Genomic DNA, 23,168 nt, shown 5'->3' with positions numbered 1-23,168 from the left:
AATGAATTGGGAAGTATTCCTTCTTCCTCTATTATCTCAAAGACTTTGTATAGGATTGGTCTTTTTTCCTCCTTAAATATTTGATGGAATTTATTAGTGAAGCTATTTGGGCTTGGGGTTTTCTTTGTGGAAAAGTTTTTTAATTAGAAATTCAAATAATCTAATAGCTGCTTGGCTATTCAAAATTTCTATTTCTTCAAGTGTTAGTTTTGCTAAGTTGTCTTTTTCAATGAATTTGTTCATTTTATCTAAGTAGTCAAATAAATATATTGCATTAGGTTGGTATAAATGTGTGAATAATATTCTCTTTTTAATATCTGTAAGATCTGTACTGATAGCTCTTTTTGCATTCATGAGGTGAGCAATTTGTGTTTTCTCACTGTTTTTTCTTAACCGAATAAATCATATTTAATTTAATAAATTATACTTAAATATTATAGTAATTGAATATAAATTTAATTCATTCAATTTAGTTATGTAACATTGAAATGTAATGAATTAGGTGAATTTGAATTCAAATTTAAATGTGTTAAATTAAATGGAAATTGAATTAAATTAAATCATATTAAATAAAACGTAAAATATCAAAGTAAAAAAATTAAATTGAAATTAAATGATACTTGAACAAATTGAATTAATATTAAATTATTTTGAACCAAATTAAATTGAGTAAATCAGAAGTCAGTAATGTTAAATTTGAGTAATTACATTTAAGTCATACTTGAACTATATCCCCTTAAACTTATTTTCATACATCAAATTGTAATTAACTTAAAATTGAATTACATGAAATTCATAAATTGATGTTAAACTAAATTTATCTGAGTACCTTACCAACACATATTCATTTATACTAAAACTAATACATTAAATGAACAATTAATTTGATGAATTAAATTGTTTATTAAAATAAATTACAATCAAATAAAGATAACTCAGTATTAATTAATTTAAAAAAGGAGGCAAGTCTGGATTTGAAGTTCCATTTTGTGGATTAAAAACCTGTTTTAGGAAGAGAGGGTTACAGAATCCATGTTGCGGTTTCTGTGTCTTTGGTGTCTGTGATGGTGTGGAGGGGACAACGAGTAAAAACGTTTAGGAAAGGCGAAAAAATAACAAAACCCCAGATATCTGAACCATACACAGGACAACCATCAGTAGCAAAGAAGTTGCTATGTCCAGAGCCAAGAAATCCAGAATAAATGTTAGCAAAGAGTGAAAATTTTCATTTTCCCCAGACCCCTCTCTTCAACCCGAATCAAGTCGTTCTGACTTTGAATGTGGACGTGTGGACACTTAGTATGACCACGACTCGCGTATCCCGTGGGTCAGTGATGGGGGCACTGACCTTTTGTAAGTCATTTGACCTCCGTGGTTGCCAGAGTTAGATCATTACCCTGAGATGCCTAGCTCTCCGATCTGTCCAGATTTTTTTTTTTTGTACTTAATCTAATTTAAAACAGAATGTTAAAATTAATTTTATAGGAAAGAATTGAATGTGTATGAAACAAGAGAACCAAAGCGGACGTCACCAGGAACCTGTCAAATCCACAGGTCGGGGAAGACTTGGTGAAGCTAGTGTCTCGGATTTCAAAATCTACTTTGGTTAGGCCACTTCTCACCAGAGTCGGTCAGTCCACCACCGTTCATGGCCTTGCACCGTTGCTTGGGACTAATTCGGAGAAGCGAAAGCACTCCTGCAAAAGCCCAGGGGCTGAACAGTGCCAGGCCTGGCTGAGCGGGAAAGAGCGGTGGAAGGTAAACGTCGGAGACATAACAGGGAGAATGGTTTCCTTCGCAGCGCACGACACCCAGTCTGCTGGCGTCCCATTTATACATGTGAAAGGGTAAAGTGATTGAATAGAAGAATGAGTGTGACTTGATACAGGTCGTGTTTCGGAAGCCGCCACTTTTTCTGTGAACTTCTCAGCAGGACAAGCCTCCGGCGTACGGAATCGATGGTCAAAATGGCGGCACCTTGTGGAAGCCGCGATTAAGGCGCTGCCATGTATTGCCTGTAAACGTACGGACTCGGCCATCTTACGGAATCAGATTCCAAGATGACGGCATATGCGTGGAAGTGGCGCATAGGCGCGGCCATGTTGCCTGTAACGTTGTGTCCGTACAAGTGGTCACCGTACGGACTCGGCCGACAGAGTGGCGGTGATCTCGGGAAAGCTGCGATGCAGGTGCGGCCATGTTTCCCGCACTTACGGATTCGGCCGCCTTACGGTCTCAGTAGTCAATAGTCAAGATGGTGGCGTCTGAGAGACTTGTAGCGGCTCTAGGCGCCGGATCTACTTGTTTGCTGCGGAGCCGACGCATTGGGCCTGCGCAATAAGAGTACGGTGCCCGGGAGGCGCGACCAAAGCGGAAGTAGTTGTGGGCGCCTTTACAACGGCCGCGAACGCCAGCGAGAGGTCTGTGCAGCAGGTTCGCGGGTCGCTGGCGGGGGCAGCGGAGGGGTGCGCCGAGAGCGGAGAGATGGTGAGTACGAGTCCCGGGAGGGGGTCGGCAGTAGAGGTCAGTGGGATTGGTAGAGGCGGGGTCCGTGAGCAGAGGCAAGAGAGTCTGTGGTGAACAGTAGGAAGAGTCTGGGCAGTATGGTGGGCGCCCGTGGTGAGCCTTAACAGGGGTCTGTGGGCAGAACGTTGGGGGTCTGAAGTTCTGAAAATTTTCTGATGTGTGAACCATCTGGGAGTTTTGTGATGAGCCATTTTAGGGGTTCGTAATGGAAGTTTGGTGGGGGTCTCTCGATAGATAGTTCCGTGGCAATCCGAATGGGAGATTGGGCAGAGCCGCACCAGGCAGTGTGTAATAAGCTGTGATGAGTCTGTGTCAAGGAGTTCGTGGGGAGCCGTGCTGGGGGGCGGGGTTGTCTGTGGGGTTAATAACGGGAGATCTATGGGAAACGGTGTTGGGAAGTGTGTAGAATATATCCCGTGGTGTCTGTGAGAAGAGATGGGGGCAATATGTGATGCGCGGTAGTTTATAACTAACCGTTATGAGTGTGTGGATAGAGTAATGGGGTGTTAGTGATGGGAAGTCTGAGACAGAATGATGGGATCTGAAAGAACGGTATTGGGGTGTTAGGGGTGAGTGATGGGAGTTTGTGGGGACCGTGATGCAAAGATCTATGAGGAACTGTGATAGAAAGTTTATTGGCAGAATGTTGGGGTTTGTGGTGAGCCACGATGGAGCTGTAGCAAGGAATGAGGCACCATGATAGGGGTTCTCTAAGAAGCCATGATGGGGGGGGGTCCCACAGGAGGGTGATGGCTCAGACCCAGAGCCTCCAGATGCTGGAGAGGACAGCAAATCGGAGAATGGGGAGAATGCACCCATCTACTGCATCTGCCGCAAACCAGATATCAACTGCTTCATGATGTGAGCCGGGGAGAGGAGGGTGGGGCTGACACCTGCAAGGTTGGGTGAGGCTGATGGGTCCGGCCCCTCACATCTGCACCACTCACCCCATCCTCTGCAGCGGGTGTGACAACTGCAATGAGTGGTTCCATGGGGACTGCATCCGGATCACTGAGAAGATGGCCAAGGCCATCCGGGAGTGGTACTGTCGGGATTGCCGAGGTGAGGGGGGGGTGCCTGGACAGGGCAGGCAGGTCCACCTGCCTTGAGGGAGAATCCATAAAGGGAGGGTGGGTCATAGGGAGTAGTGACGGGTGATTGTTGGTTTGTGGTGAGTTGGAATGGAGACTCCACTGTGAGCCCAAACACAGGGTCCCACCAGAGGGGTTAGCCTGCCCTGGAGTAGGGGGACAGAGCAGGTGAGTGGGACAGAAAAGAAGAGGAAGAAAGAGTTCTGGGACCATCCAAATCCCTCATTGTTAACCTGTCCTGGTCCCACTGTCTGCCCCGCAGAGAAAGACCCCAAGCTGGAAATCCGTTATCGGCACAAGAAGTCACGGGAGCGGGACAGCAATGAGCGAGACGGCAGTGAGCCTCGGGATGAGGGTGGAGGGCGCAAGAGGCCTGCCCCGGATCCAGATCTGCAGCGCCGGGCGGGGTCAGGGACAGGGGTTGGGGCGATGCTTGCTCGGGGCTCTGCTTCGCCCCACAAATCCTCTCCACAGCCCTTGGTGGCCACACCCAGCCAGGTGAGTGGCTGCCACGGCTGGGATAGGTAGGGTGATCCCGTGTCAGGCCCTCCTTGGGTTCCTGATTTCTGTTCCGGGCCCCTTCCCCCAGCATCACCAGCAGCAGCAGCAGCAGCAGCAGCAACAACAGCAGCAGCAGATCAAACGGTCAGCCCGCATGTGTGGCGAGTGCGAGGCCTGCCGGCGCACTGAGGACTGTGGCCACTGTGACTTCTGTCGGGACATGAAGAAGTTTGGGGGCCCCAACAAGATCCGGCAGAAGTGCCGGCTGCGTCAGTGCCAGCTGCGGGCCCGGGTGAGCATGGGTAGAGCTGGGCAGGGCCAGGTGGGGGCGTCAGTGTGTCCAGGAGGAGCTCATTGAGGCTAGGAGGGGTGGGCCAGGTGAGGTGGGGCCTACTGCACATAGACAGGTGGGAAGGAGCCTGACCTGTCCAGACGAATGGGGCGTGATCAGGTGTGCAGGGCTAGCAGGGGCGCCTCCAACCCCAGATGGGCAGAGTAGAGCCAGATGTTTCAAGGTGGTCAGGCATGTCAGGCCAGGTGGGGCAGGGTTCAGCATGTCCTAGTGATGAGAAGTAGGAGCAGTGGGTGTGTTTCTGGGGAGGCGAGGCAGGGTTAGTTGGTGGGGCTAGGCTCTTGTGGGAGGGGCTAGGGCAGGGCCACCCTCCATCCACTTGGGGCTGACCTGGGCCTTCCTCCTGCCGGCACAGGAATCGTACAAGTACTTCCCTTCCTCGGTGAGTCCAGCCCCCCAGGGCGGGGCGGGGCATGCGGGCAGGGCGGTCAGGGCCAGTCCTGAGATTCTGCCCTGCAGCTCTCGCCAGTGACGCCCTCAGAATCCCTGCCAAGGCCTCGCAGGCCACTGCCCACCCAGCAGCAGCCACAGCCATCACAGAAGCTGGGGCGCATCCGTGAGGACGAGGGGGCAGTGGCATCATCAGCGGTCAAGGAGCCACCTGAGGCTACGGCCACACCTGAGCCACTCTCAGACGAGGACCTACCACTGGATCCTGACCTGTACCAGGACTTCTGTGCAGGGGCCTTTGATGACCATGGCCTGGTGAGCAGGTGGAGCGTGCCATGGTGGAAGGGTGGAGGTTACAGAAGCTGAGTTTCCATGATGAGGAGAGAGAAGGCAGAGTATGGAAGGCTGATTTGGGAACTGAGTAGGGGGTGGGGTAGTCACAAGTGGGGCAGGTGGGTCAGCATATGCCTCACTTGCAGCCCTGGATGAGTGACACAGAGGAGTCCCCGTTCTTGGATCCTGCCCTGCGGAAGAGGGCAGTGAAAGTGAAGCATGTAAAGCGTCGGGAGAAGAAGTCTGAGAAAAAGGTGACGGGAAGGGTGAAGTGGGTGTGGGAAAGCAGAGGGCAGGGAGGCGAGGGAGAGGCAAAGGTCAGAGGCTGGATGGGGCAAGAGCCAGAAGGGGGTGGAATACGGGGGGAGGCAGGCATTCAGGGCTGACTTCAACTCCACCCTGACCTGACTTGCTTTGTCCCATAGAAGGAAGAGAGATATAAGCGGCATCGGCAGAAGCAGAAGCACAAGGACAAATGGAAACACCCAGAACGTGCCGATGCCAAGGACCCTGCGTCGCTACCGCAGTGCCTGGGACCTGGCTGTGTGCGCCCTGCCCAGCCTGGCTCCAAGTATTGCTCAGATGACTGTGGCATGAAGCTGGCAGCCAAGTGAGTCATTCCTGGAGAGTTCAAGGGAGTCGGGGAGTATAGGGTCGGGCACGACCAGATGTCTTCCGGTCAGTCACCTGCACACTGTTCGGTCCATGAAGCACCCCCCATCCACCCCTCATCCATCTACCATTCTGGTGCTCATCTGCCTTTTTATCTACTGCTCAGTCACTTATCCTTTTGCCGTTTGGTCACCCATCCGTTCTACCATTCTTGGATCCACCCCCCGCCCCACCTATTTTGTTGCTTGCCACTTTCCCTGCCTGCACCCAACCAACTGCCTCCCTGCAGCCGCATCTACGAGATCCTCCCCCAGCGCATCCAGCAGTGGCAGCAGAGTCCCTGCATTGCTGAGGAGCACGGGAAGAAGCTGCTCGAACGTATTCGCCGTGAACAGCAGAGTGCCCGCACCCGCCTCCAGGAAATGGAGCGCCGATTCCATGAGCTTGAGGCCATCATTCTTCGTGCCAAGCAGCAGGCTGTCCGTGAGGATGAGGAGGTGAGCAGGCCCAGGCCCAGCGGTGCGGGGCCCAGTACCTAGTCCTGACTGGCCTCATCGTTCTTTCTGCTCCACACAGAGCAATGAGGGTGACAGCGACGACACGGACCTGCAGATATTCTGTGTCTCTTGCGGGCATCCCATCAACCCACGTGTTGCCTTGCGCCACATGGAGCGCTGCTACGCCAAGGTCAGGGTGTCAGCCTGAGGGGGAATCATCAGTGGGTCCGTGGGGGAGAGACGTGTTGTCTGGGGGGGTGTCTTGGGATGCAGCACACATCCACAGTTCCCTCCATTTGTGCTCATCCCTCCAGTATGAGAGCCAGACGTCCTTTGGGTCCATGTACCCCACACGCATTGAGGGGTGAGTGTGGGCGCTACGTGGAGTTAGAGCAGGGAGGTCGAGGCTGGGGTCAGAAGTGGCATGTTGGGGCAGGATACGGGCACGGGCAAGAACAGGTGGGTCTCCCTCCACTACCCTGTCTTTACTCCAAACCCCCAGAGCTACCCGACTCTTCTGTGATGTCTACAATCCTCAGAGCAAGACATACTGTAAGCGGCTCCAGGTGCTGTGCCCCGAGCACTCACGGGACCCCAAAGTAAGGTTTTCCCTCAACTCCCCCGCCCTTCTGTCCTTTCTTCCTCCTCACTGGCCCACATTCATCCCTTGCTCCCTCCTCTCCCCTCCTTCCTTACCTTTTCCCTACTTGACCACTTCCATGACCCCTGCTTTGCCTGCCTCATCATCCTTCATTCCTTTCCTTTTTCCTCTCATCTCCTGTTCCTCCCCTTTTCCATTCCTCTCCTCTCCCTGAACTTTCCATTCCTTCCTTCCTACCTCCCTGACCACTTCCCATTCCTGTCTTCTTTCCTGCCTCACCACCCCCATTCATCCCCGACCCCCCATCTCGCTGCAGGTGCCAGCTGATGAGGTATGCGGGTGCCCCCTCGTACGTGATGTCTTTGAGCTCACAGGTGACTTCTGCCGCCTGCCCAAGCGCCAGTGTAACCGCCACTACTGCTGGGAGAAGTTGCGGCGTGCTGAAGTGGATTTGGAGCGTGTGCGCGTGGTAGGTTTTGATGCTGGACGTGGCTGGGGTCAGGCGGGGCTTCTGGAGCTTCTTCTCATGGCTCTTTTCTGCTCTCCTGTCAGTGGTACAAGCTTGACGAGCTGTTTGAGCAGGAGCGCAACGTACGCACAGCCATGACTAATCGGGCAGGATTACTGGCCCTGATGCTGCACCAAACGATCCAGCATGACCCACTCACTACCGACCTGCGCTCCAGTGCTGACCGCTGAGCCTCACAATGGCGCAGAAGTCCTCACACCCTGCATTCCAGGCTGGGGAGCTGCCCTGAATCCCCCATTTGTCTGTTCTGCCCTTCATATGTTTCTCCGGCGGTCCTGGAGTTTCTCCCTGTACCGATCCACCATTTGACTGCCCGGCTGCTGTTACCAGGGGGTCTCCGAACTTTTTCCTGTTCTTCTCTGTTCCTTTGTTTCTCCATTCTCTGTGCCTGGGCGGGACTGTGGAATCCGCTCACTCTTGCCTCCCCCCTTCCTTGTTTTGTTAATAAAATTTTGAAGAACTAAGAAAGATGACTACTGATGGTTTCCACACTTTATCCAGCTGCGACTGCATTTCTAAAGCCCTTGGGTAGATGGGCTGTGGCACACTTATACCTCAGGAGGGGCTGCAGTATACAGCTTCGAGTACTCTGGTGGCATTTACTCTGTGCTCTGCAGGAGCCCCCGTGGGCGTGGGGGATATGACTTGCTGAGAGCCCAATCACCTACATTCTCAGCCTTTCATTTTGAAACTGGGTATCCAGTTAGCGCTAATTCAGCGTGTGGCTCATTTACCACTTGTGTCAGCACTGACATTCTCCAAACTAGATGTATTCAATGGTGTTCAAGGGACACAAGGTCCCTTGTTCCCCACAAGCCTCTCTTTTGGGACACGTATGTAACAGAAGTCTCCATCCCGCCCTCTTGATGTCAGTCCGGGAGTCCCCACAGCACTACGTTTCCAGAACGGACCCGCCCTTCTCGGTTGCACGGGCCTTCTGTTTACCTGCGGCGAGGCACGCCCCCTTCTCCAGTTCCCGCGGAAGGAGCTGGGCTCAGCGTGCGGCAGTACCAGTCCCCGCGCGCTCCTGTAACCGTTCGGCGGGCCGGAGCGAGCGGGACACAATAGTCCTGGGGCAGATGTTCGTGGAACCGGAGAGCACAGGCGCGACGACGTAAGCGAGAGGTGGGAGAGGAGGGCTACGGCACAACCTCAGGCTTCTCCGCCCCTTCCGCTAGGTTACCCCTGGTGGAGACCGCCAGGGAAACATCATAGGGCCCCAACCTTCCTCGCCCCCTTAAGAGAGCGCAGGCGCAAACCAGGTGGGCGGAGTGGGGCGAAAGCGTCGGTTGGCGAGGTGAGGAGCTCAAGTGTTGCAGGTCTCCGGTGGGGGTGCGAGCCGTAGTTGGATGTTAGAGCGCAAGCGCAGTAGTGCCGGGACGGGAGGCGCGCGCCGCTGTGGGACTGAGCACGCAGGCGCGGAGTCCTCCCCACTAAGGGCCAACGCTGGCGGGGCATTAGCGCGCAGGCGTCTTGCCGGGAGCGGAGCCTTAGAGGTGGGCAGCGGGTTTCCGGTTCCGGGAGCAACGAACGGCCGCGGCAGCGACAGCTATCGCTTCAGAGGAAGCGTCTGCGGAGGAGGAAGAAGAGCAGGGCAAGGCGGGAGTCACAGGCGGGACCCTCGCCATGGGTCCGCGGACCTAGAGCGGCGGAAGCTACCGGCCCGGTGCCGAGCTGGTGAGACAGTCGTGAGGGTGGAAATGGAGAGCACTCAGGCGTAGGATGGGGAAGAATTGAGGCTCAGAACGCTGACGGAGAGGAATGAAGGGCCCTCAGGCCGACGAGTGGGAGGAATGGCGGCGTCGGAATATTGAAGGGAGGAATAGAGAGGTTTTGGCGGAGGACGGGGAGGAATGGGGCTTAGGACGCTGACAGGTGGACGTGTCGGGAGCCTGGACGAGGACGGAGAGGAATGGGGAAGGATCTAAACGCTGAGGAGAGATCTCGGGGCCTCTCAGGTTAAGTAGAGAGAAACGGGGGTTCAGAACGCCGAGAGGGAGAAATGAGGGGTTCTCAGGTTGATGACGGGAAGAGATGGAGGCGTTGGGATGCTGAAAGGGAGCGACGGGGGCTTCCTCTGGAGAACGTGAAGTGAGAGGGGTTTAGAATGCTGAGCTAGGGATGGGCATGATCTTGGGACAAGAACGGGGACGAAAGGGGGTTGGTTCAGCATGCTGAGGGGAGAAATCAGGGTCTCTTCAGGTGATGAGCGGAATAGAAGATCGGAGACACGGAAGGGAAGGGATGGGATGAGAAACTTTTTAGCTGAACATGAGAGGAACAAGGAGGTCTGGGGACTGAGATTGGGGAGGACTTGTGGCTCAGAACACTGACAGGGAAGATGAGGAGGCTTTCGGGCTGAGGAGCAGAAGGAATGAGGGGGTGTTCAGGGTAAAGGTGTGGAGAAGCTGCGGGCTGTCTGGCAGAGGACACAGGAAATTGAGGCAGTAACAGTGGAGGTAGCAGGTAAGAGGACGTCAGAAAGGGAAGGAATGGGAGGGCTTTGACTGAAAGGGAAAGTGGGGACTCCTGGGTCAAGGAAGGGAGCGAACGGGAGGTCAGAATACTGAGGCAAAGTGCTGGGACCTCGGTCTGGGGACGAGCAGAATGGGGGCCTCTTGGGCTGACGATGGGAGGAATGGGCCCTCTCAGGCTGACGATGGGGGGTATGGAGGTTTCAGGGTGACAAGGGAGGAATAGGGGCCAGTGGGTCAACGATAGAGAATGTCTCCTGGGGGGAATGACAGGGTCCTAGGTTGGCAGTGGGGAGAAGTGATGAGTTCTCAGGCTGAGGATGGGGAAGAATTGGGGATCGGGACGTTGAGGGAGGCATGAGGATCTTTGGGTTGAGGATGGGGACTTGAAAGTTGGAGACAGGGCTGCCAGGTCAAGAAGGGGTAGGAATGACAAGCTCCTGGGCCCAGGACAGGGAAGAATGAGGTGGGAAAGGGGATTTTTCTCTTTCTTGTATTGGCCAGTTGCCTGTGGTAGGTCCCAGGTCTTGGAAAAGCATTACTAAGTACCGGCGGTTTGTGTGGTTAGGGCACAACATGTCCTCCCCTAGAGCCTCAGTTTTCCCACTGCCCCCTCCGTGTTGCAGGCCGCTGCTCCTTCCTGTGGCCCCCATGGCTGAGGACTGGCTGGACTGCCCAGCCTTGGGCCCCGGCTGGAAGCGCCGTGAAGTCTTTCGAAAGTCAGGTGCCACCTGTGGACGCTCAGACACCTATTACCAGAGGTACTGGGTGGGTTGTGGACAGAGTCACGGATAGGGCTAAAATCAGGGGGTGTGCTTAAATTTGTGGATGGGTTGAAATTATGCAAATATAGTCGATTCTTATTATTTGCAGATTCCATATTTCCAAATTAGTCTACTCAATGAAATTTGTACTCTCAAAGTCGGTACTCACTATACTTTCATGGTCATTCATAGACATGCACAGAACAGCACAAAATTTAAGTTCCCTGATACACTCATTCCCAGCTGAGGTTGAATGAGGCCTTCTTATTTTAGTTCATATACTGTAAACAAGTGTCTTTTTCGTGATCTGCTAAGTGCTGTGTTTTTCACATTTTTGCACTTTTTATTGGTGATTTTCATATTTACAATGCCCCCCCAAGTATAGCGCTGAAGTGCTGTCTAGTGTTTTAAGTGCAAGAAGTCTATGATATGCTGTAAGAAGAGAATAACACATTAAATAAATTTTATTTGTGAGTTGCAGTGTTGTTAGGTGTGAGTTCAATGTTAATGAATCAAAAATGTGGTACATTTAGAAAAAGAAAAGGAAATGTTCTGATTTCTGCACGAGTCTGCTCTGGAAAATGCTGAAGTAACATGTATGGTATGTGATGAAGTTAAGGGAAAGGTGGAAAAATAGCCAAATTTGAAGATGCATAAGGAAATACTTAGTAAAATAAAATGTAGTAGACAGTGTGAGAGACTGGAAGCCAAGGACATTGATGGTTGTGTTACCCCTGATTAGGAATATGTTAAACCTGTCTCAGCTAGTACTGACTGGCTCACACGTTTCAAAAGGTGTACATCGTGAAAGACGTTAAATTTGCATACAAGGCAGGTCCTGCAGATCAAGAGTTTGCAGAGGAATTTTAAAAATACCTGGTAAGTGTTACGTGTGAAAAGTGTCATGCAGAATAGGTTTTACTGAGGAGACTGGCTTGTTTTACAAGGACCGTGGTAAAGGTAGCTGTGTGACATAAATGGTCTCCAAAGCTCCTGACTTTAAATCATTCAAAGGCCATGCTGTCAGTCATTCGTAGGAATGTATTAAGTAGAGTGTCTTTAAATAGGAAAACAATAAAACAAGGTTACATATCGATTAGTTGACAGAAATGTCCCCTGAGGCTCACATTACCTTAACCTATAGTTCCATAAGAACAGAGGTTCTAGATTCACTAATTCAGTGTTCAGCGTGACTCTGTAAGACATACCAGGAATAATGGGAATCGAGTATAAATGCACAAAATGTACATGTTTATATGCAATTCACATTTAAGGATCTAAGGTGATTATTGAATTTTTTTCACTCTTCCTGAACTTTTTTTTTTTGTCTAAGTAGTTGTTTTTGTGGAGGAATATAGCAAAATCATGAATATAATTATGTTTGTTTATACTTAATTATATGTTTATCCTCATATTCATAATTTGTGTGAAACTCAAAATTTAAAATTTTAAATACTTTTGTCAAAAACCGTAAAGCAACAGGTTTTATCTTAATTAGGGCAAGATAACGAGTATGTTACAATTTTGTGGATGCTGGTAGGATATAGGAGACTCCTGGGTCAGAGATGGAAGATAGTTCATTATTCACAGTAACAGCAGTATCCAGAATGTCATTATTTTTGTGCCAGTTCCCCAAATGCCAGTTCCCATAGGGTAACGAAGAGAACTAACATCTGCCCATGCATTGGGTTGTAGGAAAGGAACCCTGAGCTTAAGGAATCCAATCTTTTATAATGTTAGGACAGTAAGGATGCCTTCCCTTTGCTCTGGAAGGAGAACTTATCTCTTATCTTCCAAGGCTGTTTGCTGTACAAACATCCTTGAAAAGATAGTTCATAACAAAGGACTATCAGTGCCTCTCTTGCAAGACATGCAGAAATGCTAGAGACCTGTGGGGTATTCTCTCTGAGAATATTAGTTGCTCCTCCTTTGTTTTACATGTAGTTGCATTTGTTTGTTTACGCATGTCTTTATATATATATATATATATTTACATGTTCATTTATTCACGTGTACGTTTTCAGACGCTTGCTTCTCTTGTGTTTTTCCTTTCTATGTATTTAGTACGTTAACTTTAATGCATTTATACATCATTCGACAAGTTTGTATTTCTGTCTGTGTTTATATTTATTTACATGAACAGACTACAATTAGTAGTGTATGTTATAAGTAAACATGTATTTATTTATGTTTGTATTTTTCATTTGTGTTTGTATATATGCTGGTATTTATACACATTTTGTGTTTCTGCTATGCAAGCTTAGTTGGGGTAAGACCTGGTAGTGCTCACAGGCCAATCCCAGGCTGCCAGCCCTCTATCCCCTGCCAGCCCTGCAGGTCTGTTCACGAGCCCAGTGGGAGGGTTGTGTGGGTGGAGTGGCCATGGCTCCACCGGGGTACCAATCCATCCTGGCCCATTCCCAGCCCCACAGGAGACAGGATCCGAAGCAAAGTTGAGCTGACCCGATACCTGGGCCCTGCGTGTGACCTCACCCTCTTCGACTTCAAACAAGGCATTCTGTGCTATCCAGCCCCCAAGGTACTATACAGTGTGGGGTACCCAGGCAGGGGTGACTGAGCCACCTAACACCCACCCACAGATCTCTTCCTGCTTTCCCTCTCATTTGCAGGCCCAGCCCTTAGCTGTCCCTAGCAGGAAGCGGAAGAAGCCTTCACGGCCAGCCAAGACTCGAAAACGTCAGGTTGGACCTCAAAAGGGTGAGGTCAGGAAGGAGGCCCCAGGAGATGAGACCAAGGCTAATGCTGACACAGCCCCAGCTTCACTCCCTGCACCTGGGTGAGTGTTGGCTTAAAGTGAGCCAAGAGGGTGAGGGTTGTGGTTGGAGACGTACTCAGCCTCCCACACCCATGTTTCCTATCCCAGGTGCTGTGAGAACTGTGGAATCAGCTTCTCAGGAGATGGTACCCGAAGGCAGCGGCTCAAGACATTATGCAAGGACTGCCGAGGTGAGTGGCCCCAGAGCCCTGGGAGGTAGAGGTGGAGCAGATCTGATGTCAAGCTGGGACACCACTGTCAGCTTTCAGGTTGACTGGTGGATGAGGTTAGATATCTGATGCTCCTTGTCCACTTCTCTTCTTCCGTCTCCCTTTCCTCAGCGCAGAGAATTGCTTTCAACCGGGAACAGAGGATGTTTAAGGTAAGCACGACCTGCCTCCTCCTCACAAGTGTGCGGTGGGAGCAGGATGTGATGGGGGCTGGTAAGAAGGTCTGAAGGAATGATGATGGATCCATAGGGTGTCAGAATCATTTTGTAGGGAGCTAGCTATGGTCAGCGGACAGTAATGTGTTAATGGGGTGTCAGTAGACACAGCGATGAGGTTAACCAGGCACTTGGAGACTTTGGGGATGGCCTCTGGTGACAGCTTGTTAGTAGTTGTCAGATACAGTGATGAGGCATATGGTGGACTACTAGACATGGCAGTGGGGGCTAAAAACATACACGTAAGGGGCAGCATACCTGGAGCTACTCTGTCTGGGCCTGTGACCTCGCCCCACCCATTCCTGGCAGCGTGTGGGCTGCGGGGAGTGTGAGGCCTGCCGGGTAACCGAGGACTGCGGGGCCTGCTCCACCTGCCTTCTGCAGCTGCCCCATGATGTGGCCTCGGGGCTATTCTGCAAGTGTGAGCGGAGACGGTGCCTCCGGATTGTGGAAAGGGTGAGTTGGGCAGGTAGGGTGGGCCCAAGGCTCACCCTGTCCTCTGGCTCTCAGAGCCCTGGCCCCATACATCATACCTCTGGCCTCCCTGACAGAGCCGAGGGTGTGGAGTGTGCCGGGGCTGTCAGACCCGAGAGGACTGTGGCCGTTGCCGAGTCTGCCTTCGCCCTCCCCGCCCTGGTCTCAGGCGCCAGTGGAGGTGTGTCCAACGGCGCTGCCTACGGGTGAGTAGAGGGGCCAGTGCTGTTGGGGCCAGGGCTGGGGCAGAGCTCATTCTGCTATTAAAGTTGCTACTGCTGCTGCTGCTTCCTCCCAGCCTTGCCCACCTCATGTCTTCTTTTCTCCCCCACCTCATGCTCACCTCCCTGGCCTCACCTACCTGCCCCTGTCTGCCAGCACCTTGCCCACCGTCTCCGTCGCCACCATCAGCGATGTCAACGACGCCCTCCCCTAGCTGTGGCTCCCCCTGCTGTGAGTGCTGCACCCCACCTTCTGTCTGCCTGTCCCACGCATGCTTTCTGTACTCCTTTTGGGGGTGGCGGTGGGGGTGGGGGTGGAGGTAGGGGTCCTGTGTCTGCCTGGTTCCACCAAGCCTAAACTTCTCTTCTGGCTTTCTCCCAGGGTAAACGTAGCCGCCGTAGAGGAGGCTGCGACTCCAAGATGGCTGCCCGGCGGCGCCCCCCCCGAACCCAGCCATTGCCTCCAGTTCCCCTGTCACAGCCTCCAGAGTCCCCAGAGCTGGTGAGGCCCTGGTGGGCAGGGGGAAGGCACAACTATAACCTTACCCAGTACCTGCCCTGACCCCACCCATTTGCCTCTGCAGCACCCCAGAGCCCTGGTCCCCTCGCCACCTGCCGAGTTCATCTATTACTGTGTAGACGAGGACGAGCTAGTGAGTGGCCCCACCCTACCTGGACAAGCCTAGACCCTCCCAGGGCACTTGGTTAATCCCAAAGAAGCAACTGCTGCAATGGGCCTAATAGGGGAACAGCAAGACACAGTAATGGGTACTAGTATGGGATAAGTAGACAATGGGGGAGGGACTAACATGGGATCGACAGGTGCAGTGATAGTACCTAACGTCAGATGAATCAACACTCTGGTGGGGCTAATAGGAAAAGCCAGCATAGGGAATGGAGTTCACATAGGCTGAGCAGATACAGCAGGCACAGCATCGGCAACTATAGAGGGTCAGCAAAATGCCGCTGGAGGTGGGGGTCAAAGACGTTGTCTTGGTAACCACTGGTCTAGCAGATGAAGTGATGGATACTGCGTTGGAACAGCCACAGTCCTAATGCTCTTGGGCACTGTCCGGTGCAGTGATAGTGCCTGGTGTTGGAACTAACAGATGCTGAGGTGTGACTGAGACCAGTGCACAGCCAGTTCCCTCTGATGGAGCTAGTGAAGGGGCAACAAGAACACTCGAACAGTGCCAATAACAGCACCTCCCCTTTTGCCTGTCCCCCAGCAGCCTTACACCAATCGCCGGCAGAACCGCAAGTGTGGGGCCTGTGCAGCCTGCCTACGGCGGATGGACTGTGGTCGCTGCGACTTCTGCTGTGACAAGCCTAAATTTGGGGGCAGCAACCAAAAGCGCCAGAAGTGTCGTTGGCGCCAATGCCTGCAGTTTGCTATGGTGGGTGATGCAGAAGAGTGAGGTGGGTGGGCTACATTGACCTAGGGCCATCCCCCCTTCCCCACCGTGCCTGGGAATGGTGGGCAGGCCTGGTGGGTAGGGCAGGCCAGATTCTGCATCTTCAGAGGAGTAGATGGAGCGGTGGGTTCAGGCAAAGATTAGCAAACATTGTGCTGGGATGAACGAATCTGAGTGGCAGTGGCATTAACAGGAGACTAGCAAGCTCAGTGATGAGGGCTTCATGTGAAAGCATGTTCTGTGCCGTGACTAATGGGGATTAGCAGGCATGTTGATCAGGGCAGGGTGGTCAATCATTGCATCAGGTGGCCATAACACCGTATCTTTCTTCAGAAGCGGCTGCTGCCTAGTGTCTGGGCAGGATCTGAGGATGGGGCAGGGCCGCCCCCACCTTACTCTCGTCGAAAGAGGCCTGGCTCTACTCGAAGGCCCCGTCTGGGTCAGATACTGAAGACCTCCTTGACCACACCCACAACCCGACCAGGCCATGCCCAGACTCAAATGAAACAAGAAACAGGCAGTGGCTTTGTGCTGCCTCCACCTGGCACTGATCTTGTGTTCTTACGGGAAGGTGCAAGCAGTCCCGTGCAGGTGCCTGGCCCTGCTGCAGCTTCCACAGAAGCCCTGTTGCAGGTGAGGATCCCATCTTAGCTTGCCCTTCCCAGAACTACCCAGCCTTGTGCCAGGAAGCTGGGACCAAGACTGCTGCAATCCTCCTTCACACAGGAGGCCCAGTGCCCTGGCCTGAGTTGGGTTGTGGCCTTACCCCAGGTGAAGCAAGAGAAGGCGGATGCCCAGGAAGACTGGACACCGGGCACAGCCATCCTGACTTCTCCTGTATTGCTGCCTGGCTGCCCCAGCAAGGTGGGGGTCAGTGATGGGTGGTCTGTGAGCAGAGTGATGGTGAGCCATGATGGTGGTTCTTTGAGCAGAGCAACAGATATGCTGATTGCAGCCTCACCACAAAATTACCCCACCTGTCTGACAGATGCCCCACCTTCCCCAGGCAACTAACTTTGCCTGCTTTGCTGCCCAGCTAACAAAAATGGAACTCTGAGGAATGGGAAAGGTTTGTAGGCAGAGAGATGGATTTTCCAGGCTGAAGTGTGACAGAAGCGGGATTTGTCAGTATACTGACAGGTTGGCTGATAAGGAGACTCTTTTCTTAGGCCAACCCTGTCCTTCTGACTGCTGCCTGTTTCCCACCTCTCCCAGGCAGTGGACCCAGACTTGCCACCTGTGAAGCAAGAGCCACTGGACCCTGAGGAGGACAAGGAGGAAGAGAGCAAGGATGACTCCGCCTCCGACTCGGCCCCAGAGGAGGAGGCAGGAGGGGCTGGCACACCCGTGGTCAGTGCTGGGGGACATTTCACCCTGCCCTGAACCTGCTTAAGCCCCATTGGCCATGATGACCCATGATGTTAATTCTTCCCCAGATCACGGAGATTTTCAGCCTGGGTGGAACCCGCCTCCGGGACACAGCAGTCTGGTTGCCAAGGTGTGCCCCGCACAGTGAGGGGTGGTATGGGGTTGGTGCTGGTCAGATATGGGCCCTGAGTGTTAAAAATAGAGCCAGCAATTTGGCATGAGGCAGTGGGAGGTAGAGGCTTCTGTCACTGTGCTGATCCCGGTCAGTGAGGGATTATGTGTAGGACCCTAGAGATTTCCCCTGAGGTTCAGATTAGGGCTTTCCTTGGGTGTATGGGGTGGGGGCTGGGGAGTAGAGAGACAAGGGTTAGTGGAGGTTAAGGATTTGATGCCCTGTGATGAGATTTGAAAGAAAAAGATAAAAGCCTGGTCCATATCTTTCTAAGAAAATCCAGAAGGAGTCAGATTTAATATATAAATTTTTATCCAGTGAATCATCATTTGGGGTTTTGTGGGTGTCTGGAGTCTCCAAGAGATGACAGGTGGGCTGGATAGTGGTGGGTGGGCAGATCTGGGCCCTGAGATGTGCAACTGTGCAATCTTAGGCTAGTCCACCTCCTGGAGTGTCCTCTATGGAGAGAGTTGGGCTGTGTTTCTTGAACCTTTCCTGAGCCTGTTGAGGTTATTAAGAGTTTCAGCTGCTTCACAGAACTGTCCCTGCAGGCCTGGCAATAGGATGAAAGATAGTTGTCCCTAAGGACAGGGCTGGTGGGAGGAGGACAGGGGAATACTACCTCCTGCAGAATGTTCGCAGGCTGTGTGCGTGGTCCCAGATACAGGCGACATAAACTGTTGGCCTAGGCACCTGGATTCCTTTGTTCCTACAAGCTAGTTTCTGCCGGCTGGAAACTCCTGCATCTGCCTTGGTTAGTTTGCAGGTACAGACTGAGTACCTGCTGGGTATACTGCAGTGTGAGAGATAACATGATGAATGCAATGACCCTGGAAGGCTTATCCTTCAGGAGACATGGATTCCTGTCTTCAGGGAGCTATCATCTAAGGAAATAGTTTCCTTGTGTGTGAAATCATTATATGTTAGTGGAGAAGGTAATGTTTAGTTGTTGGTATTGGAATATTTTAGCAGAGAGATAAGAGATAAGGGATAATTATGGGGAAATGGGTTCCAGGCACAGAATACTAGGAAATGGTTTTGTGATGCTCCATTTTACAATGAGCGAACCTCATTCAACATATAGTCCTGCTCCCTCTTCTCTAGGTCCAAGGACCTTAAAAAACCTGGAGCTAGAAAGCAGTAGACTGGAGGCTTCTGCAGACTGTAGGATTCAAGGTGATAATTTACAGACTGGCTTTATGAGAGACAACACTGATCTACTCAGAGCTGGACCATAGGCTGAGGGGCTTATGTAGGATTCAATAGGAACTGGAAAAACCCACCACCAAACCTGAGAATCAGGCCTGTTCAGTACTTTGAGATTATAGAGGAAGTAAGCAGGAAAGGAAGAGAAAGAATAGAAAGTTGTATCTGCTCCAACTGGTGCGAATCTCGGGAGCTTGACTGATGAGAAGTGTGGATATTATGGGTGGGGGATCTGGGGTGGAGAGGGGATGTAAAAGCCACCACAAAACAGCCTATACAAGCCATCTTCATAATAATTTTTCAATGGCTTCTGGATGAGACCTGGTAGTGTTTCTGAACATTTCCATTTCCACAGAAAGACAGCATTTGAAAATGTAATGTGAATAAATGAGGAAAGGAACTGCTATTTGGTTAGTTCCTCCTACTGATCTATTTAATTCTCAAGTCTTTTTAGGAAGACAATGATTTTTGCCCATTTTTACATACGGGAAAACAGACTCAAAGAAATTACATAACTTGTCCAGTGTCAAACAGCTAGTATCAATAAGCATAGAATCAAATCCAGGTTGTAAAAACCTTGTTGTTTAAGCCACCAAACGGTAAGCCATAATAACTATATTCGATAATGTGTAATGTTATAGTAACAGAAGTTTCCAGTGACCTTGAAAACAAGGTGGACTACTTTAAACAGAACAAATCCTTTACACTGCTGCCTCTAGCGTGGTTTAGGGAGTGCCAAGGTTGTATGGATGGGGTCACCTTGTCACAACACCCTTTCATCCAAGAGACTGGGTTCTTCCCAGGCCTTGGGTGTCGTAAATATTTCTCAAACACTAAAGGACATCCTTCCCCAGTGGACACTTCGTTTTGCTTGTTGCCCTCATTCTCCTCTGCCAAAGCAGTCTTCAGAAGTAAAGCTGCCAGCCTGGCTCATCTTTGCTGACAACTTACCTCCCTTGCCTATTGATGACTTTTGTGCTTGGTTTCTGCTCTTGGCCCCTCTCTATTAGGAGTATGAATTCCTGCTTCCAAGTCCTGCATAAAGGCCAGTCTTGACTCATCCCTGTCTCACTTCCCAGTTCTTCATAAAGTGCCGGAAAGTTCAGGCCTGCAGTTTGTTATGTAGCCAGCTTCACAGGGCTGTGACTGAGTGCATGCCTCCTTAAATTTTGTAGCTGTCTGTCTTCCCCTGCCTTTTTCTAGTCCCAGCCCCGCAGCTTTAGGTATTTCACATGTAGGTTAGATATTTCCCTACCCTTAACCCTTTCTGCCACCCTCCTCTGTTCCTTCCTTTGCCTTACCTACTTGAGCCAGAGTCAAGACTGGATAATTTACTGATACTGTTTTGCCCTCCCCAGGACCCAGCCACCCAACCCTAGTATTCTGTAATGTCCTAAATGAAATTTATATGATGGGCATTCAGACTCTTCTAAGAGTCTGGCTACAGTGTGTATCACAGTACCGTTGGAAAAGCGGCACCACTAATTATATATACATATGCATATGTAGGTATATGTGTATATGTGTATATTTTAAGGGACTTCTAGGGATTTGACCTTATGTAGTAGTGGGAGCTGGTTAAACAGTCTCTGTAAGGCTGTTGTCTTTACATCTAATGCTGGAGCTTGAAGTCTGCAGGGCAGGCAATCGGGAAGGGAAGATGGATGTAAAGTGTGGGAGACGGAGGACGCTTTGGCGCGCAGGAGCACGAGCACGAGCACGAGCTGGAACCGGCGAAGATGGCCTAGAACCCATGTCAGTCTCTCACCACCTCCAACTTCGATAATGTGGGTGTCCTACAGAAGAAGCTGGTGCCCTTCATCACAGAGTTAAATACTCATCTGACCCAGGAATTAGAGACGCTGAAGGAAGATCCCAGGGAAAGTGGAGCAGCTGCAGGCCTGGCTGCAGGCCTGACTGCTGCCCCACACCAACGAGGTGAGCCAGCAGATAAGTGACAACATGTGTGAACTGCAACAGTGCCTGGTGCCCCGCACCAACCTTCCGAGTGTAAAAACAGTATGCTGCTGCTTGACTTCTGCCCTCCAGTTACCAGGCAAAATGTCTCTTGTGGCCCATCCTAACCGGAAGCATACGGGGAAGGGAGTTCTGGGAAACGTAGCCTAGTCAAGGTGACACATTACAAAGCCACCCTGCCATGAATCAGCTCCCAAGGGTCTCACTGCTCACCTGAGGATAACTTGATAAAGCTACGTTGCTGAAAATGCAAAGCTGAAGACCATGGATTTCATGGTGACCCCAGCAAGTACAGAAATTCTGTCAAGCCCACCCAGAAAAAAACTTGCTGGTCTCGGCTATTTTTGTATCATTCATTCAAGTATTGAGAACCTGGCCCATGGTAGGCACTGTACTTGATACTGGGATACAGGAATGAAAAAGATATAGTCCATGCAATTTTATTAAATACATCAATATGTATTACAAATGGTGAATGGATATCCAACTTTATCATGGAATTTAATGGTGAAAATCTAGAATTCAGGAAAACTGTCGGGAGGACAGCCCTTGCGTGAACCTTGTTGGGGCACAATAGGAATTGGAAATAATATAGTTTCTATCTCTGAGCTGTTCTATTTTAAAATTATTTTAAAATGATTTCTATTGTCCTGTTTACTGTTTTCATACATTTAGTGTTTATTTGGGGAGTGTCTTGATGGTGGTAACTGTTAACTCTGAGAAAGCGGGATGGTGGGTGGCAAGATCTAGGTCAGGTTCTGTCCTAGGACCAATCGCTTTCTAGGCCTTGGGGCAGCTTGGCTGAAAGCTGAGGCTCCCCTAGCTGGGCTCTAGTCCTGGCCCCGCCCCTCCACCCTCCGAAGAGGCCCGCCAGGGGGCGCCGGGGCCGCGGTCATCCCACCAGGGCTCGGGAGACGCGCTGCCCCCCACCCCTGGCCTCGGCGGCCCTGGGGCGTGGCCTTTGCCCGGCTCAGAAGCCAATCCTTGGCGGGACCCGGAGAAAAGGAGAAAAGCCGACTCTCCTTCTTCACGTAGTGGTAAAACAGGCAAAACCGAACTGGAGTTAAGTTACGGGGAGCGCCCAGGGTGAGGGTGCGGCACGACGAGTTCTGACCGACGCTGGGACGTTCGAGGGCAGCAAAGTGTCGCCAAGGGTCGCCTTCCCCTGTCGCCGACCTCATTTCGACGGGATCCTTCGGGCTGTACGACCTCTGGGGGTGCCCAACGGGCTCTCTCGTAACTCCGCTGCTGTTCCCAACGCCCGTGCCTGACTGAGGGCCTTTTCATTGCCTCCCTTTTTCCCCAAAGGTGTAGTGTGAGGGGTGGTTCCACCCAGATCAACCGGCGGGCCAGTCGCCCGTGGGACTTGAAGATCAAGGAACTGACCCTCAGGACTCTGTCCAGGGAACCGAGACGACCTCTAATTTCTTTCTTTTTTGTTTGTTTCAGGCTACGTAAACTCTTAGCAGTAAATGAAAATGAGTATTTTACCGAACTGCAATTGAAAGAAGAAGCATTATAGGAGAAAAAAAGACAAAATGACAATTATTAAAAGAGATTATTAAAAAGAAAAAAAAGAGACATTATTTTGTGGCTGAAAAGCTGAACCAGCAATTCAGGAAATGGAATCCAAATCTAGAAACGTACCGCATACAAAATCCGAAGTGGGTGGATTACAAATGATTAAGGAATGCTAATTTACAGTAAATTGCAGCCTTGCGACGGTATACACAGTAGTTGTACTTTGGTTGTTAGATGTCAGTGACTAGGTTCTGATTTTATTCTGTGCTCTAGTGTTTTGTGCTCGTCCCACTTTAGAAGGAGAGTACCAAAGTGTCATTCTTAATCTGCTTTTAGTTACCACCACGTTGCTTTTGACCAGAAGTACAGCTGTGGTCTCCACCTGTGCTGAGGGCCCCTTCTAGGTTCCCTGATCTGTGTTGCCTGTTCCCCTTCCTGGGATACAGATTCTCAGGCCTCATTGCCTGCACTTCTTACTCCTGTCCTGACCCTGTTTTACTGGGATCCTTAACTCAGACTGTTGGCCTTTATTTTGCCCAGCCATGTCATGCCATGCCCTCCTAGCCCATCTGATCTGCCCCCTCCCCCCATCCTAAGGTACCCCGAGTCAGCTCTGGTTTCTGCCTAGTGCAGTAGGAAGATTTTATTAATAACAGGTTTATCATTATTGGTTTGGGTGGGCTGACAAGACAGGCTGTCTAGGCCTTAATTGTCTTAGCTGGCAAATGAGAATACCTGCTGTTCCCATCAACCCTCTAAAGTATTTGTGAGGCCCAAAGGTTTTATGTGTGAAAGTACCTTGCAAATTACCGTAAAGAACTACACAAATAGAAGGTTGTTGTCCTGTGATGATTACTACCATCATCAAGATTCACTTAAAAATGGCCGCAAAATTTAACCTTCCCATAAAATATCCACTAACT

The 23,168-nt window shown here is 51.0% G+C and overlaps 3 protein-coding genes and 1 long non-coding RNA gene across 32 annotated transcripts in view; 3 read left to right on the top strand and 1 right to left on the bottom strand.

Moving 5' to 3' along the window:
- The first annotated feature begins 2,095 nt into the window (after positions 1 to 2,095).
- On the top strand, positions 2,096 to 7,905 carry CXXC1 (CXXC finger protein 1). Of its 3 annotated transcripts, XM_006938895.5 has the most exons (15): positions 2,102 to 2,487; positions 3,269 to 3,387; positions 3,488 to 3,588; positions 3,880 to 4,115; positions 4,207 to 4,410; positions 4,826 to 4,852; positions 4,930 to 5,175; positions 5,340 to 5,447; positions 5,619 to 5,803; positions 6,095 to 6,302; positions 6,382 to 6,492; positions 6,617 to 6,666; positions 6,805 to 6,901; positions 7,220 to 7,372; positions 7,456 to 7,905. In XM_006938895.5, exons 1-15 carry the CDS (start codon positions 2,485 to 2,487, stop codon positions 7,600 to 7,602), a joined length of 1,995 nt encoding a protein of 664 aa, XP_006938957.1. In that variant the 5' UTR covers positions 2,102 to 2,484; the 3' UTR covers positions 7,603 to 7,905. The 3 variants fall into 3 exon arrangements, with proteins under 3 accessions (XP_019670829.1, XP_006938957.1, XP_044898213.1); XM_019815270.3 differs by lacking the exon at positions 4,826 to 4,852 and having other exon boundaries at positions 2,096 to 2,487; XM_045042278.1 differs by lacking the exon at positions 2,102 to 2,487 and having other exon boundaries at positions 3,880 to 3,954.
- LOC123381436 lies at positions 3,143 to 8,516 on the bottom strand. The gene is made up of 2 exons (XR_006588400.1): positions 8,378 to 8,516; positions 3,143 to 4,677 (listed from the first exon to the last, which is right to left on the bottom strand). It is a non-coding gene; the product is annotated as an uncharacterized LOC123381436 (long non-coding RNA).
- A 439-nt stretch (positions 8,517 to 8,955) lies between these two features.
- Positions 8,956 to 23,143, top strand: MBD1 (methyl-CpG binding domain protein 1). 26 transcript variants are annotated; one of them, XM_023241990.2, is made up of 18 exons: positions 8,956 to 9,109; positions 10,533 to 10,667; positions 13,095 to 13,209; positions 13,271 to 13,467; positions 13,555 to 13,637; positions 13,788 to 13,828; positions 14,201 to 14,347; positions 14,443 to 14,571; positions 14,744 to 14,818; positions 14,969 to 15,088; positions 15,171 to 15,239; positions 15,816 to 15,983; positions 16,335 to 16,634; positions 16,728 to 16,865; positions 17,217 to 17,351; positions 17,438 to 17,499; positions 18,646 to 18,717; positions 22,174 to 23,143. In XM_023241990.2, the coding sequence occupies exons 2-17, from the start codon at positions 10,558 to 10,560 to the stop codon at positions 18,683 to 18,685; spliced, it is 1,929 nt and encodes a 642-aa protein (XP_023097758.1). In that variant the 5' UTR covers positions 8,956 to 9,109; positions 10,533 to 10,557; the 3' UTR covers positions 18,686 to 18,717; positions 22,174 to 23,143. The 26 variants fall into 26 exon arrangements, with proteins under 26 accessions (XP_023097758.1, XP_023097757.1, XP_023097756.1 ...); XM_023241989.2 differs by lacking the exon at positions 22,174 to 23,143 and adding an exon at positions 20,386 to 20,434; XM_023241988.2 differs by lacking the exon at positions 22,174 to 23,143 and adding an exon at positions 20,379 to 20,434.
- Positions 17,466 to 23,168, top strand: part of CFAP53 (cilia and flagella associated protein 53) — a 42,264-nt gene continuing 36,561 nt past the window's right edge. Inside the window, exon 1 of one of the 2 annotated variants that reach the window (XM_045042280.1) lies at positions 17,466 to 17,499. The gene's annotated coding sequence lies outside the window, so the exon portion shown is untranslated. Of the gene's footprint in view, positions 17,500 to 22,265; positions 22,389 to 23,168 lie in introns of those variants that run through there. The other variant, XM_045042279.1, reaches the window with a different exon arrangement.

The sequence above is a fragment of the Felis catus genome, chromosome D3 (assembly GCF_018350175.1).
Source record: "Felis catus isolate Fca126 chromosome D3, F.catus_Fca126_mat1.0, whole genome shotgun sequence".
Taxonomy (NCBI): domain Eukaryota; kingdom Metazoa; phylum Chordata; class Mammalia; order Carnivora; family Felidae; genus Felis; species Felis catus.
The sequence above is the reverse complement of the archived record's forward strand: the minus strand, read 5'-3'. Positions and strand labels throughout refer to the sequence as shown.

What these genes read in the sequence shown, in the direction of transcription:
- MBD1 (XM_019815259.2), top strand. Translation starts at nt 10,558, where the DNA reads ATGGCTGAGGACTGGCTGGACTGCCCAGCCTTGGGCCCCGGCTGGAAG. An exon ending in TCAGACACCTATTACCAGAG is followed by an intron (nt 10,668 to 13,094) that starts GTACTGGGTGGG and finishes GCCCATTCCCAG; the next exon opens with CCCCACAGGAGACAGGATCC. An exon ending in GGGAACAGAGGATGTTTAAG is followed by an intron (nt 13,829 to 14,200) that starts GTAAGCACGACC and finishes CATTCCTGGCAG; the next exon opens with CGTGTGGGCTGCGGGGAGTG.
- CXXC1 (XM_006938895.5), top strand. An exon ending in TGGTGGCCACACCCAGCCAG is followed by an intron (nt 4,116 to 4,206) that starts GTGAGTGGCTGC and finishes CCCTTCCCCCAG; the next exon opens with CATCACCAGCAGCAGCAGCA. An exon ending in ATTTGGAGCGTGTGCGCGTG is followed by an intron (nt 7,373 to 7,455) that starts GTAGGTTTTGAT and finishes CTCTCCTGTCAG; the next exon opens with TGGTACAAGCTTGACGAGCT.